Raw genomic sequence first — 16,564 nt, forward strand, 5'->3', positions numbered from 1 at the left:
CTAAGTACATTTACTCAAGTACTGTACTTAAGTACAATTGTGAGGTACTTTTACTTTACTGGAGTATTTCCAATTTTCATTACATTTTTGTACTTTTACTTTCGGTACTTTAAGTATATTTTGATGCCAATTCTTTTGTACTTTTATTCAAGTAACATTTTGAACACCGTTTTAAAATCAGATCTCTTCCTCTTGCAGTAGCAGGAAAAAAAAGAAATAGTACTCCACTTCAGCCTTTATTGTTGAGAAAGAGTTGTAGTTTGGAAAAGGAGAGCGGCTGAGAAGGAGAGGACTGATTTTGGTATGATTTTGGAGCAATCAAGGGAAATAATGGTTTGCTGTGTGTGTGTGTGTGTGTGTGTGTGTGTGTGTGTGTGTGTGTGTGTGTGTGTGTGTGTGTGTGTGTGTGTGTGTGTGTGGGGCAGATATTTTACAGTCTGTCAAAGCCACTCACATCCTGATCACCACACACTTCCACTATTGCTTTGTCTGACGTGCACACACGCACACTCGTGCACACACACACACACACACACACACACACACACACACACACACACACACACACACACACACACACACACACACACACACACACACACACACACACACACACACACACACACACACACACACACACACACAAAGACACAGAGCTGTTGTGAATGCACATGGGCACACATGTATGTATAAAGCCACATAAAGAAGCAAGTATACGTTTTGTACACGTGCACGCCCACACACGCCCACACGCCCCCACACACACACACACACACACACACACACACACACACACACACAAGAGCACAGTGTGTTAGAGCTGATGCAGTCACTTTCTGCCAGTAAAAATGCTGCGTTTAGTAATTGTTCATTAACATGCTGTGAAATGACTATGATTATCATCATGTTAATAGTCGAACATAAAAAAAACTCATAATCATCAAATCTGAATTTGCATTTATACGCTGCAGTCACACCTACGGTACATTCAAATTGACAACTTAGAACTCAGAAAAACGTTCAATTTCTTCTCAGGAAGTATTATAATAATAATGAATACAACTTCTTATGTATCTTACTAATAAATATTGAGTGAATTATTGCGACACCGGTGCAGAAACAACTGACTTAGCTATATAGAATACACACTATATATTTCAAAGAAAACTTCAAGGGTTCTACATTCCCATGATGATGCAATAATGCATTATGGGGAAAAAACACACTCAAGAGAGAGATATTGCGTGAGCCTCATGAGGAAGCCATTGACAACTGCAGTCACACTGACAACTTATTTCCTCAGCATGGAGTTCACAAGTGACAGACTTCCACAGCGTCTACACATGATGACACACAGACACGGCACGGGACAAGGACAGCAGGGACCTCAAACGGGACACCATCCTACTAACGGAGGCCTTTAATAATCCGCTTTGTGCGTTCAGTTGGGTCTAATTTGGCATTCTTTGGGCTGGTTTCTTCTTCCACCCCCCCCCCCCCCCCTCCCCCCTTGAAATCTATCCAAAATCCTTCCGGTTGACTGATAAGCAGAGCCCACACATCAAAGAGCAGCAGGGGATGAGAAATAATGGAGTCGTGCCTGCAGAAAGGAGCCCAGGGGGGACTTGGAGCAGACAGCGCAGCGGTGCCTGGCGATATCGCCGTTTCATTTGACAATGATATGCTATTTACGACACACAAAAGAAACTGCATGTAAAAGTAAAAGAAAAAAAAGACACAAAAAAACCCACGCACTGTGATTCTGTCAGTCGTGTGAATGTGCACCACACTGTCAGCTGCCTAGAAATCCATCTTTGTGTGCATATATCTGTGTCTGACACTGATAAGGAAATAACAGCTTTTACATCTGCGGAAACGGTCATGTCTGCGGCTTTTTACATTTAAAAAACAAATCAAAATGCACTCCCCCAGGTCGACCGAAAGGAGGAAATGACCCCTAGGCCTGGTGAAGGAGAGGAAGAGGAAGACAGAAATGAGACGGAGAGAGCATGCGAGAGAGAGAGAGAGAGACAGAGAGAGAGAGAGAGAGAGAGAGAGAGAGAGAGGGAAGATGGTAGTTGACAACGGAGAGGAGAGAGTAGGGTGATGGCAGCAGAAGAGAGGATGAGAAGACAGAAGTTACATCGGGGCATTGTGCTGCAGCTGTCAGAGAGAATTTTTCAATCAAGAGCTGAACAACTGTGGGATATAGAAGCAATTAATCAGGGTTTGTGCTAGCCAAAGGGAAGGAAGCGGGGGGCTAGTCATCAGCACGTACTTGAGAGTGTGTGTGTGTGTGTGTGTGTGTGTGTGTGTGTGTGTGTGTGTGTGTGTGTGTGTGTGTGTGTGTGTGTGTGTGTGTGTGTGTGTGTGTGTGTGTGTGTGTGTGTGTGTGTGTACGCGCGAGCGTGCGTGCGTGCGTGTGTGTGTAGAGGGGCATTAGTGAAAAGGCTAAATTATGTATCTATTTATGTACCAAACAGTGTGTGAATGTGAGAGAGTGTGTGTGTGCATGCATGTACAGTATATGTTTACGTATGTATACAAAGTCTGGCAGACACGTTCATTTGTAGTCTGTGTGAGAGAGAGTATGTGCAATTGTGTTTTAGCTTGCGTCTGCATGCATGTAGTATATTGGTTTGGGGCAGTTTGTGTGACTGTGCTTTGCACAGAGATGTCACCATTGTGTACAAGATGATCAGAAATTAACACAAATCGGCGGCTAGTCAAGACACTTGATGAGGCTGGAGACCCCTGTCATGACACGAGACAGGAATAATCGTGGAACTTGGCAATCAACTCAAACACACACACACTCTTCTCACTAGCACACAAGTGGTAATAACCAGAACATTGGACAACCCATCTCCACGTCCATCAGGCTCACAGAGTAACAGTAAAATCACAGAGGCCATTAAACAGCCTTCTATTTGACAAATATACAGCATGACACCAATAAATACACTGAGCAACAAAATCTTAAAAACATATTTTTCCACCAGAACCATCATCGCAATAATTGTGAATAATATTTGTGATTACAATGTTAAGCTGGGATTATTTTGCCATAATGGTGCAGCCCTATTAGCAGGATAGAGATGTTAGTTCACGTTATGCTAATGAGAAACGATTTGTCCGCACCCAGCAAGGCAGAACGCACACAGTTGCAGACAATACATTTAGGCACCAGCAAACTTTCATGCACACTTGTCTTGTGCGTGGTGGCGGCGACACACCAACACAAACACATTGGAAATTCAGCCAAGCCACGGGATATTGAACAGCCGGGGGCAGAAACAAAAGGTTTCAGAGAAGCCAAGCTATTGGCCCGCACACAAAACCACTCCATTTCACCCCCGACGAGTAGGTGGGTGGCTGCAATGTTCGGATGCGTGACACATTGTCTGCGACTGCCTCTCCATCTCTCCCTCTCTCTCTCTCTCCATCCCTCGCCCCAGCTAGCGGCTGACCTGAACAACTTGTTCTGCGGCCTGCTCAAGAGGTTGGTGAGAGGTAGGTATTTATGGCGGGGGACTTAATGCAGAGCTGAACTGTGACGCTCCCTGCGGAGTTCTGCTAGATGTGCGCCCAGTCCCAATCACTTTCAGGTAAACGTGCCAGGCTTGCAAAACAAGCATTTTGTGTATAGCCTATAAATAAACGAGCCTCGTATAGGTTTCCCTTGTTTTGTGTCACTGGTAGCCGTGAAATTAGAGGAGTAGCTACAGTTGTCAGAAGTAGAGGTCGCTTACTAGGGAGCAGAGACCAATCACCCTCTGTCAGGACAGGCACAGGTGCACTAATTGGTGTCCTTCAGTTCATTCCATTTCATTTGTGGGGGTTCCTTTTGTTCTTGTGCATTAAGTGAGTGGTGGTGCATTAACTATCAGTATCAGTATGCTCCATTGGGTCTCTATTTGTATTGAATTTCATTCATTTTTGTCTATAATGTGTTTAATTACGATTGTATTGTTTGGCGTCACAAAAGATAGTTTTGTTTATTCAATCATTTAGGCTACTCAGTACCCGATCATTTCAGATTATTATGGGAATGTTATGATCCGTTGACTCCCTCCTTCATTCTGTGCACATCACTATGAAGGGTTTTCATTGAGTCCTGCCAAACAACGGCACCGTGCTGCATTATTAAACCCCATTACCACGTCTATTACACTTAGAATGATATAGGCCTCCCTCCATTGATCCCAAAAGAGAAATTTACTTGAAATTCACTTGATGTAGTCGCTGCAGATAATCTACCTACTAATGTGCCAGCCCGAGGCCCAGCGGCTAGTCAAGACACTTGATGAGGCTGGAGACCCCTGTCATGACACCAGACAGGAAAACAACATTGTGGCGGTTATTAATTGCCCACGTGGGAGGAAGCAGCTAAATGTCAACTATCGTCTGTCAAAAGCTATGGCTACAGCTCCCACTCAAACGCGGAGCGAGGGAGCCATTTCCCGCTAGCCGCCGGCGGCACACTAAATCTGGCAAGAAAACAGTGACTGGAGGAAGGGCGCACGCTGGCGAGTATATAGACTAGAGCTGTGGTTCCCAACCGTTTTCTCTTGTGTGCCTCGTGCTATGCCGATTGTACCCCCCTCTCACTCATGTGTGTTGATGATGATTCCCCTAAATGTGTTCTATTAATATCATTATTCAACTTTTACTATCTAACACAAATTAATTGAAAATCATTTGAATTATCCCCTTTAATACAACATGTACAGTTGTCAGTGAATTACCAAATTTAAAATGCTCTAATCAATTTGAAAAACTTAAATTGGATTGAAGCGTCTATTTGAGAACATTTCACTTAAAAAATAAATACATAAAAACAAATAATATTTTGATGGATTGATTGATTGATTGATTGATTGATTGATTGAATATTTTATTAGGCAAAAAATGTAAAAAAACACATTTACATTTAAAATACTTTGTCTAACAGGTCCGTTCATAAAAGTCCTTGCGGACTTGTTTCCAATGGATAAAAAAATAACTTTTGCCATTTTTTATTCCATTGTTTCCAATGGATAAAAAAATAACTTTTTTTGAACACTTAAGCCCTATTCAAAAATATTCAAATATAGCCGATCTATAAGTTAACAAGCTGTCGGGAGTCAGTACTGCTCTATGGGGCTGAGACATGGACCCTCACAGCACAACAGTGAAGGGCCCTGGATGGAGTCTACACAAGAATGCTATGAATGGACGGACCACATCAGAAATGTGGTCCTCTACGGGGACCTACCACGGGTCACAGACAAAAGTCAGAGAGAGAAGGATGAGGCAGGGCACTGTGGCGTGACAGCTTAGACAACAACACTGTAGAGCTCAAGATCCTGATGTTAGATAGGAGAGTGTGGAGGGCAGCGATCCAGGAGTCCCAAGTTGGTGTTGGTTGGACCGCACTCTCGCATCGCATCGGCATGTCCAAATAGGAACGCCAGGTTTAAAGTGGTTAAAAATTGGGACACATCTGCTGCATAATTGTCAATACCGAAGTCAAGTAATGGCCAACATATTGGTGAGGATGGAGGACCCTTCTGGAGCCTGTGGTAGAAGTGAGGCGAGGACAGACAAGAGCAAGAACTTGGGGAGATTTTATCTAAACATGGTCACACGTTTTAAACCTCCGATCTCTCCCGCTCTCTTCCCGTCTGCCTGCCTAAACCACCCCACTCTTTCATTCAGAAGTGCCCTGAAGAACAGCATTTGAGAATGAGGAGAGCGAGGAGGGCAGTGTAATTCACCCCAAACCACCTAAATTCACTGGCTAAAGGAGGGCACCGGGGCCTCTGTCGAGCACTGAGCCAGGGGAGGGAGGGAGGGAGAGAGAGAGAGAGAGAGAAAGAGAGAGAGAGAGACCGAGAGAGAGAGAATAAAGAAATGGAAAGGCGAGAGAAAATGAGAATAGAAGACGTTGAACCAAAGTGGGGGAAAAAAAGCAAATGGAAGATCGGAGCAATCAAAGACCTGGTCAGGTGTGAAAGGGGCTTACATTTTGTTACTGCTCTGCAAGCAGGCAAAAATAATGTATAGGGGGGTCGAGATGGCTATTGACAATAATGTGCAAGTGTGTAAGTATGTGTGTATGTGAGCACTTTTGAGCCCTCTACCATATAAAGCCATTCAGCCCGGATAAAGTCTACGCTTAAGACTCAATGTTGAATGTGGATCTGGAGGGCTGAGAGCGAAACCTACTTCTACCGCAACACCCTTGAAACGGTTCTGCCGTAATTGACAGCCCTCTCTTTCTGCTGTGTGCTCACGCTCCGTAATCCCTCTGTATGCGCCGAGACGACCTGTTTGCAAAAGGATTGCACGAGAATGTCACCGCCTCAGGCACGGGACCTGGCTTATTTCCGAGAAACGTGAGCTATAGCATGTGCTTTTTGAACAACTTTCCTCAAAAGTAAACTAGCGGAGGGAAGAAATCTGCTGACAGAGACCACTGTGCAGAACTCACACATGCGCTCGTCTGTACTTGGCTGGCACCGTGCATTTAATGAATTGAATTAAATTAGGCCTACTTTTAGGAAATGCAGACGATCTATTTTATTTCAAGTCGGGAATGATTTACTCACGTTACCACGATCCCAGAGTCTAATCTCCTCCCCCCCAGCACTGCGACCTCTTTTGAGGGAGACACAAAACATGTGCGCACGCACACACACGCACGCACACACACACACACACACACACACACACACACACACACACACACACACACACACACACACACACACACACACACACACACACACACACACACGGTAGTGCAACAAAGGGGAGTGAAATTGTCTCGCCCACAAAAGCGGTATCCATGACAACTGGCTCCAAATCTCCGGGAGTGACCTACAAAGCCAACCTCCAACCACCAGCACTCCTAATGGAATTAAAAACCCCAGCATCAAACTTATTGCAAACATAGAGAAACACACAGGGAGAGTTATGCAACACAAGTGCAACACAAGCCCACAACCAACCCGACCCCCTACTTAGTAGTCCATGCCCCCGCCGAGCACGCAAAGCATTCTGAGAATTCATTAACATTTCAGACTGTGATCAATAACAGGTCGAAAACAAAGGCATAATGAAAGAAGAAAAAACTTTAGAGAAAAAATACACAATATCAGCAGAGATTAACATTCACATAACGCAATGTGACGCAACATGTACTCATCCACCTGTTGAGATCAATACATAAACCAACTGTGGTTAACCCTTTAAGACCTGAGGCCGATTCTACAAATGCCTTCTAAATCCGTAGTTCTCAAACTTTTTTGTGCCAAGGACCCCCAAAATGATATGTATTTGGCGGCGGACCCGCCCATCTGAAAATCATTGTGCCAGGGACCCCCAGAAGAGAAGATTTGTGTTACAAAAACTTCAACATTTTTCAAACACTTTCAAGAGTTTTCAAAAATGTGATGTGTTTCAAACGCAGTGACGCGCTGTGAGCTTGTATATCTGCTATTTTTGAGAACCACTGTTCTAAATCCTAAGAGTTTTCTGAAACACTTGTGTTGCTATATATATACATATATAGCTAAAATCTAAAATGATACAGATCCTTTCCCGGTTTTAATGGGTTTTCAAAGAAAACCAACTTATTCTCCAACGGCATTTATGCACTTCCCTGCACTTTGCACAGGTGAGATCCATCATAACCTCTGTGGCTCCGAGTCTGAAGACACATTAGTGAGGTACCATAGCTCAGACGATGACAAGCAAATGGGCTTAGTTAACGCATATGGTGATGCTGGCATTACTATGTATGCAACATGTGTTGGGGAGTGAGTCATTCATTAATAATCCCCTCGATAAGTATCAGCTGGCTGCTCTCGAGGGGATGATAATCACACCTCTAGCTCACTGACATTATAGTAGGGCCCCATGTGTCTTAGGCTTAATCCGTACTACACATTCTGAGCTTGTAGATCTAATCTACCAAGTATTAAACAAGGTTTTAACAACTTTCAACCTGGTGTCCCTATTTGTTGCGCGTTATTATAGCTAGAATTGTAGAACTACAAGCTTGTAGATCATCTATTGTTGCAATTTTTGCTATTTTTGCATGACTATGTCATACAAAAAATGATAAAATAATAAATTAAGTGGTTAAGCAGCCTGTCGGAAACCACACAAGTGGCACATTTGTGTTCCCACGGGACAAGAACTGTTGGTGGTTAATGCATCTGGAAGCAAGAGACAAGATTTTAAGCAGTGGAAGTCTGTCTTTGGCTTGGTACAACATAACAGAACCTCTGTTGCATTATTCTAGCTCATATTCAGCTTGACACCGAGCCTGAATTTCCAATTCGTTTCAGGTATATAGCTGGGCATTCGTCGTCGTTGCACGAGGTTGGCTACAGAGAACTCCAACAAATAGAGTACCGAAGTCCTGACGTCACTCGTTCATCCCCTGGGCCACGGAAGTAATTTCTCTATGGAGACATTGGGTCATCTTAGTCTCATATAAGAATTGTGGTCCAAAAATAAACACATTTTCCCGGCGCAATTGTCAGGGGGGTGACTCTGTATTGTTTACGATAGTCAGTCACTCATATTTGATAGTCTGTTTCTGGAGAAAATTGTATTAATTTGGCAGCGGTAACTTAAGCGTTTTCCCGCCGTCAGTTGATGCTTCATATCCATATGAGTCAAACCGGCGTGCTCATTTGTTTATTTTTGGAACACAGTTCTTATATGATGCGATATTAAACTCGTCTATGGGAATTCAGAATGGAGGGGGGGGGGGGGACGTGACCCAGGTATGATGCGTAAATTACGTCAGACTTCGGTGCTCTATGCCTGGGTGACTATTTGTTTATCACATACCCATATACTGCAGGGTTATTCAGTCACAAGGAAAACAAGAAAATAGCATTCATGAATGCACCAATTGTGGCGGACTGGCGGTCACATTTTACATGCTGAGCATGCTGGCATGCTGACATAATGGTGACATTTCAGTGCATGGTAGCTATGCTGCCGTCTAAGCCCTAGGGCTGATAACCGTTAACATCACCCCTAGCCCAGGGGCGATAACTGTTATCACCCTCTCTGTCCTTTTATCACTCCCCTCACCCAGGACAAATAGCTCTGGGTATATGATAAAGAGCAATAAACAGCCACCCTTATAGAGGCTGCAGATGCTCTCGAGGCAGTCGATGACATTCCAAGTTTCACAGTAATAATCAGAACCCCTCGGCTCCCAAGACACGCTCATTAACATATCTGTCAGGTGGGACAACTGTGTGGGCTATTGTGTTTTAAGGGTGCAGTTCCATTTACCACTTAAGCACTATATACTTCGCAACGTATCATGTGAACTTATAGAGCCGTAGATCGGCGTGATGGCTGCGCTGTCAACGCAGTGCAGTTGAAGGTGAATACCGATAGGGTGGGAATCAGAAATTGTACAGAGGACAAGCTGACCAGCCTGCAAGTCGACATCATCACTTTAAATGAATCATGTTAGTGGTCGCCGATGGCCTAGTGGTTTGGGCGAATACCACATATAGGCTCTAATGCAGCCTGACAGCGAGTCGCAGTGTCACTCCCTGTTTCCTGTCAGACTTCCATTGTGCTATCTATAAAGGAAGAAGCTCAGAAAATACCTTTAAAAACATAACTAATCATATCAATTTACTTATGTCACTATAACTTTGCCACAGATTTGTATGTATCTTTCTTTATTTGTTATAGTCTTTTCTTATTCATTTTGTTTGAAATACACAAATACAAAAGATGTAAATGAATGTACACAGACCAGCTGTTAAACTCTGGGTAGGAGTAAAGTGAACGAGCAAAGCTCTCCCCTGCCTTAATATCCACCACTCTGGTACCCTTGAGCAAGTCAATTAATTAATCCCTGCCACTTGTGCCACTGAAACTGCTCTGCAAACAATAGAAGATCGCAATTGCACTTTAATGTCAAATGTCCAGATGCAACACCCAAAGGCAACACTGTATGTGTAGCGTGTAACAGTGGCTTGCTTTCCCAGGCAAAATAAAGGTTAACATTCACATCAAATAAAAGTTCATTATTGTTATGGTATAGCGGAACAAAAGTAAGGCTATATCAGCTAGAGCAAGGTGCCCACTTATAACTTTTTTGTCATTTTGGTTAATGCACTGATCCAGAACTTGGAATGACCGAGCAGATATGGTTTCGGCGTCCGTCTTAAGCACAGCTTTTAGCAGCTATGGAGGAGAAATTGAGACTATGACCCGTCTCCACCCCCCAAAAGAAATCCCCACGTGGGAGGTACAAGGGCATGGCTGTGGCTTGGGAGGTAGCGGGTGGCCTTTTGGGAACTGGGAGGCCCCTGGCGCGATCCCTGGCTCTTCCTGGCTTCATGTAGAAGTCCTATCCTCGAGCAAGAAATCCCTAACTGCTCCCAATGAGGGTGGTTCCTTGCATGGTTGCCTCCACCGTCTGTGTGAAGGTGTGTGAATGGCTGAATGTAACGAACATCGTACAGTGCTCTGGATAAACGCACAATAGTAATGTGTAGACCATTTACCATTTATACAAGCAATAATTTGAAGAAATGCGGTCAGCTGATGGTACGTGATTCATTAATAAGGGCTCTTGATAATCAGTCTGCCGCCGACATTCTCTGGGCTGATAATCATCATCGGCCTTCTGCTCTCGCACTGATAAGCTAATCAGCATCCCCTCCGTCTCTGCCAAGGAGTAGAGGAGGCGAGGGGGACTCATCATCATTGACATTTCAGAGCAGGATCGAGCCTACGGAGATAGGAGAAGGGGGGGGGGGGGGGGGGGTGCGTGTGTTGGGTTGGGTCGGAGCGTGGAATGGCAAGGGTCAGCATTCGATTGGCCTTTTTTTTTTTTTCAAGGCTGCAGTATAGGAAATCTTTCACAGAATGTTTCCCTATTTTCCCCAAAATGTTCACCTATTATGACATATGAATAGGGGTGCTAGAGTTCATGTAGTAAATGTTCTCCCCAATTTTGTGTCATTGCCTATTCCTCCCATGTATATAGTCTCTGTAACCGCCAACCTAGTCTTGCGATGCCAGACGATCTGAGAACTCCACCTACCGATCGTCTGGGGACTTCTAAACGCAAAGTCGTTGCTAAAATGGCGGTGAGAACTCACCGCTAACAAACCCACACGTACGGCTTTGGAACCCAATCATCACTGCCACAATATGAAGGACCACCTTCACCAGTTTTAACAACAAAAGCTGTGAGATTGTCCTCAGTCTCTAGTTGAGCAAAGCATTTATAGAGACCGACTTGTGATTTTACTTAAGGAGGGTGCACCAGACACATATACCACAACACACTAGTCCAGACTCTTCTTTTCCCCACTGGCACTGAGGATTTCACAGGGAAGGCGAAACATGTGCAGAGGAACACGCTATCCCTCCCAGTTCCACTCCCTGCTAAACAAGCACACCGACCAACCTGTACGAGTCGCTATTGCAGCGACTGACAATGCCCTCCCCTGCCAGCTCCCCGCCCACGACCATGGCCAACTGTCTTTCTTGGATACAAGTTGGATACACTGTGGAGGAATCGCACCCCATTCTCCATAGTGGTGGGCAGGAACTGATCATTGCGCCACCCAGAGACCCCCCGGACATCCTCAATTTCTTATTGGAGAGGGGATGCAGGGCGTCAGTTCTAATGAGAAAAGGAGGGGATTTGTTGCCGCGGGGACCCTCGGTCACTCCCTGGCTCCAAGCCTCCAACCCCTGGCGGTGTCATTTCTAAAAAAAAAGTGCACACTCATCTACCTGCATATATAAAGCCTGTTTCCTTTTAATTGCTTCCTTCAAAAGCGTGCTTTTTTTCTTAAATAAGCAATCAAGCATGTGAAACCAATTCCCCCCTTTTAACTCATTGCAAGTCGATCTGGATGAGAGCATCCAGCAAATGCCCAAAACGCAAAAATGGAAATGCATGAGATACAGGGTTTTCATTCGACTGCACCGTGCTTTGCTGCTTCCCTGTCAAAGAAAAAATACATCTAGAGGGTTTTCTGTAATGTCGATCTAAAGCCTTTTGAAGTATATAGGCCTAATGTGGTGGAGCACTGGAGCCCCCAGTGAATTTCTGCTGTTCAATGAATACAAGACTCAGAACAATGTAATCTATACTAGCACTACTTTCTTTTCTTTTTTTCTTTTTTGCTATTGTACTGGGGTTCTCTCTCTACTTTTCTTTTTTTGTATTACATTCTAATTATGTATGGGGCTGTGGAATTTCATTACAATGCAAATAGCTACATGTGATGATTAATACCATCTCCTCCTTCCCTCACAGGATATGAAAATATAGCCTAACCTTCTCCTATTATTCAATTTGATTTGTACATGGTCGCCAATTATGCTGCAGATAAATAAAGTGGATGCTGTATCCCTCAGTCGAACCCTAAAATAACTTGTCCTCACTGTTTTGCTAGCAGATCTCCAGGGGTGTCATGTACAGGTCTAGAAATATCTCCAGGCAGGCCTTGTGATGACCCATCTTTCTCCACCTCCTTGCTGCCAATTACAGGGACATTCCTTGACGGATGAAGCTGGCTACACCCCCCCCCCCCCACCTCACCCCCATGACATGCAGGTACACAAGCTCCTTCACACAGTGTCTTCGATCACCCATTTGTATGCACACCCCAGGCTCCTTATTAATTTGCCTTGTTGAAATACACATGCAGTTGTTTAGTCGTGCGTGTGCGTGTCCACCTAACAAGCTGAGTAGCCCACAATTAAAGGTCTTTTTTTTATCATTTCCTTGGAGACATGACATGAGTTGGCTGTGTTTCACAATCAGCAACACCCTGTTGCTGCTGCTTATAATGCGATTGAAAAAGACCCATTTTCTTTTCTCCAGGGCTATTGTTAGGAGGCTTTGTCGAGGTCGGGGCAACGTCGATGAGACGCCCATTTCCCCTCCCATCCCATATCTCCCATGTTTTCCCAAACAGGTAAACAAAGATGACAGGTCACATTCGTTTAGTGGCAGCCAGGGCTCAGGCAGGCTGCGGCACTAAGAACGGATTAGGCGCCCGCGTGTTTCACAAAGCACACACACACCTGACCCGCTGCCCTGGAGCTGCTGCCAGCAATAAATACCCAATGAGAGAGAGAGTCAGAGAGAGAAAGAGAGAGAGACCACACCTTTACATGGCGTAAGGACAGATAAAGAACAAGAGTCCAGTCAAGACTGTTTGCAAATAAACTTTGACAACAGGTAGGCCAGCACTGGTCTGTCTATATTATGATCTCAAACACACACACACACACACACACACACACACACACACACACACACACACACACACACACACACACACACACACACACACACACACACTGATCGATCGGACCATGGCTTATGTTATGACCATGTAATAAAAGCTTCATGACCGTGTAAAGAAAGAAACAAAACACAGCCAGCTCCTGGCATGCTCCTTAGTGGGGGAACATAGAACCGGGGGAACATAGGGATGACCCCCTCCCCTGCTGGGACAGACAGAGTGTGGCTGACTGTCTCTCGCCGAAAATAGACGATCTGCAAGCTCACAACGCGTCGCACCCGCGACGCGTTGTGAGCTTGCAGATCGGCTATTTTCGGCAAGCGACTCCGCTCCGTCTTACGACGACGAAGTATAAACACAGGCTGTAAGTGACAGGTTTTCTGACCCCAGCTGCACCACTCAAGAGAGCGCGGCTGGAAGGAACGGGGAACCGGGGGTGGTAACGAAGAACTTGAAGAAGCATATAGCCTTGGATGAGTTGGATCAAGACTATCATAGTGTGTATTTTTTTATCGAGTCTGACTTTTACTTTCGTATCGTATCTATGCAAAAATGTAAAAATGGATAAAATACATCTATGATAAGTCTTGATCCAAGGCTATAGAAGAAGCCCACATGATCACAGAGCACCAGAACGCTGCTCACTCTCTGGAATCTGGAATCTGGATCTGGAATAATGTGCCGTTTGGTTTGAATGGTTCTTTCTTACCTTGAACAGTGAGCAGAAGTATCGCGGCTGCCACCGCCAACAAACTGCTTTTCATTGATGATGAGACGGCGGGGCAACAATGTTGCTGCACGGAGTGTCTCGCCATGATTCTTCTAAACAGCATTCAAACCAACAACGTGGGACAAATAATACAATCCAACACCAACAACACCAGCAGAACCACCAGCAGCTCCTCCGGGGGGGAAGGAAAACCCGATGCTGGGATTATATATTATTCCTTGACCTCGATCGTCCGTCCGGAACTTCTCTGCGGTTGTAAATAAATAGCCGACAAAACGCTAGACGCGCTGGGTAGATGTCTGAGCGAAGTTGCGGCTTTTTAAATTATGCCCTTTAATTCCGATACTAGTGCGTGATCTGATCTGATCTCCTCCTCGCGTCTATTGTAGCCTCTACTACTGTACGAGAGACACTGACACACCACGCAGTGTGACAGTAAACAGTGAGATAGAACCCCTCCCCGTGCTGTGTGTGTGTGCGGGGCGGACACATGCAGCAGCGCGCACAGGTATGCGTGTCGGTGGAGCAGAGAGAGAGAGAGAGAGGAGAAAAGTAACAATCGGATCCCGTGCCGCGCGTTCCCGATGATTATCAGTCTCACTGACTGTAGCGCGCTCTGGTCCTAGGACGCTATGTGAGTGTGATGTCATCACAACGTCACGCACGCACCCATTGCCATGGTGGTGGACGGGGAACTTGTTGGTGAGCGGTGAAGAAAAATAAACTGGCCACTTTAGTTGAAAATGTCAATATTCCAGTATGGCATTGAATAGGCAGTGCAGTAGCTTTTGCTTTCGTTTCAGTTCAAAGGAAAAGTTTGTAACCGCAGGTCATTCATTCTCACACAGAAATCCCCGTTGTTTCCTTGTGATGATGATGTAATGAGAGAGTGACTCCTGGGAGTTAGCCCTTCCCTATTATGCTGTCTCTCCAAGTCCCACAAGGAGGATAATGTGTTTAATACAATACAACCATTACGTGTTACGTATTTTCACAAATATTAGTAATACTGCTTAAACATACAACATGGCTGATAATAATCGATAAAAAGCCAAAGCCGCTCCTTCACCGTTATTCTAAACCATGCTATAAGCCCTATAGATCGAAGCTCCGTGTAACTGGGTAGGCTAGAAGATCTGTTGCCAGTTGCCACCCTCTACCAGGGTGGCAGACAGACTGGAGGTAGGTTATAAGATCTGCTGCCACCCTGCTCTATACCGGGGTGGGAGACTGGAAGTAGGCTATAAGATCTGTTGCCATGCACCCTCTACCGGGGTGGCAGCCACTCCAGTCAGACTGGAGGTAGGCTATAAGATCTGTTGCCACCCTGCTCTACCGGGGTGGCAGTCAGACTGGAGGCGCCCACCTCTCCATTATCACCTCGTTAGCGGCTGCAACTGGCCCACCCCCCGCTTTGACACTTGCCTCAATCAGGCCATTCATCACGGAGAGGGTCATAACAAACCTCTCTGTCCCCTGGAGGAGGAGGACGTTTGCACGCGCACGCGCGCCGTGTGTATGCGTACGTGTACTGTGTGCCTGTCTCTCTCCTTTTCTATGCGTGCGTTTCTCTTTGTCTATGATCCACCCATCCGTCTCGCTTTCTCTCTCTCTGTGTGTGTGTGTGTGTGTGTGTGTGTGTGTGTGTGTGTGTGTGTGTGTGTGTGTGTGTGTGTGTGTGTGTGTGTGTGTGTGTGTGTGTGTGTGTGTGTGTGTGTGTGTGTGTGTGTGTGTGTGTGTGTGTGTGTGTGTGTGTGTGTGTGTGTGTGTGTGTGTGTGCGTTTTGGCCTGTAATGTGTATGGGCATGTACTCGCATACAAATGATCTGGCTACAGCCTGCCATCTATTGATGACATTATGTAACTACCCCCACCACAGCAGCATTTTCACCATTTTCATGAAGGCGTAGGCAGCCTATCATGTCTGTTCACCTTTCTGTTTTTCTATCCCTTTTCCCATCCATCCCCCATCCATCCATCCATCCACCCATCCACCCATCCATCCATCCATCCACCCCCAACACCTAAACACCGTAAGTGCTGGGAAGCCATAAAAGGATGCCATAATTGATAAAGCCAAGGTATTTATCAATGTGAACCACTTGTCCCCTCAAAACACATTACATTAAAGGTTCAAATGCACCATATGGGGTTTAAACTGTGCAGTGCTGGCAAATAGCCTCGTCTGGCAGCAAAATGCAAAAGGCTCCACATAAAATGCAGTTTTGAGTTAATTTGTGACATAAATAATGAGCATAGTCCTGGCTTCCGGCCTGTTTGGCCCTCTAGTGGAGCACAGACTAATGAATTACCGCTGTTGTAAAAGCACTTTGAACAGAATCAGGCAATCAGCATCTCTTTATTTACCAAGCATGCATGAACAGGAATTTGTCATGGGGACATCGATGAGGACATATTGACTGCTAACACAGTTTCACAGTAAGTACCTACTGCCACAGTAAAAGGATGAGAGGGTACATGCACTGTAAAGGGGCAGTATGTATACAATGCACATAATCACTAT

General features: G+C 45.2%; 1 protein-coding gene across 2 annotated transcripts in view; it reads right to left on the bottom strand.

The window, feature by feature from the left end:
• Positions 1-14,462, bottom strand: part of pvrl2l (PVR cell adhesion molecule related 2 like) — a gene marked incomplete at its 3' end in the record, with an annotated part of 373,936 nt that extends 359,474 nt beyond the window's left edge. Inside the window, exon 1 of one of the 2 annotated variants that reach the window (XM_084081055.1) lies at positions 14,020-14,461. In XM_084081055.1, coding sequence (XP_083937181.1) covers positions 14,020-14,143 — 124 coding nt within the window. In that variant the 5' untranslated portion in view covers positions 14,144-14,461. Of the gene's footprint in view, positions 1-14,019 lie in introns of both variants that reach the window. The other variant, XM_084081054.1, reaches the window with a different exon arrangement.
• Between the last annotated feature and the right edge of the window lie 2,102 nt (positions 14,463-16,564).

This window comes from Gymnoscopelus microlampas (assembly GCF_963454915.1).
Source record: "Gymnoscopelus microlampas genome assembly, chromosome: 15".
Taxonomy (NCBI): Eukaryota; Metazoa; Chordata; class Actinopteri; order Myctophiformes; family Myctophidae; genus Gymnoscopelus; species Gymnoscopelus microlampas.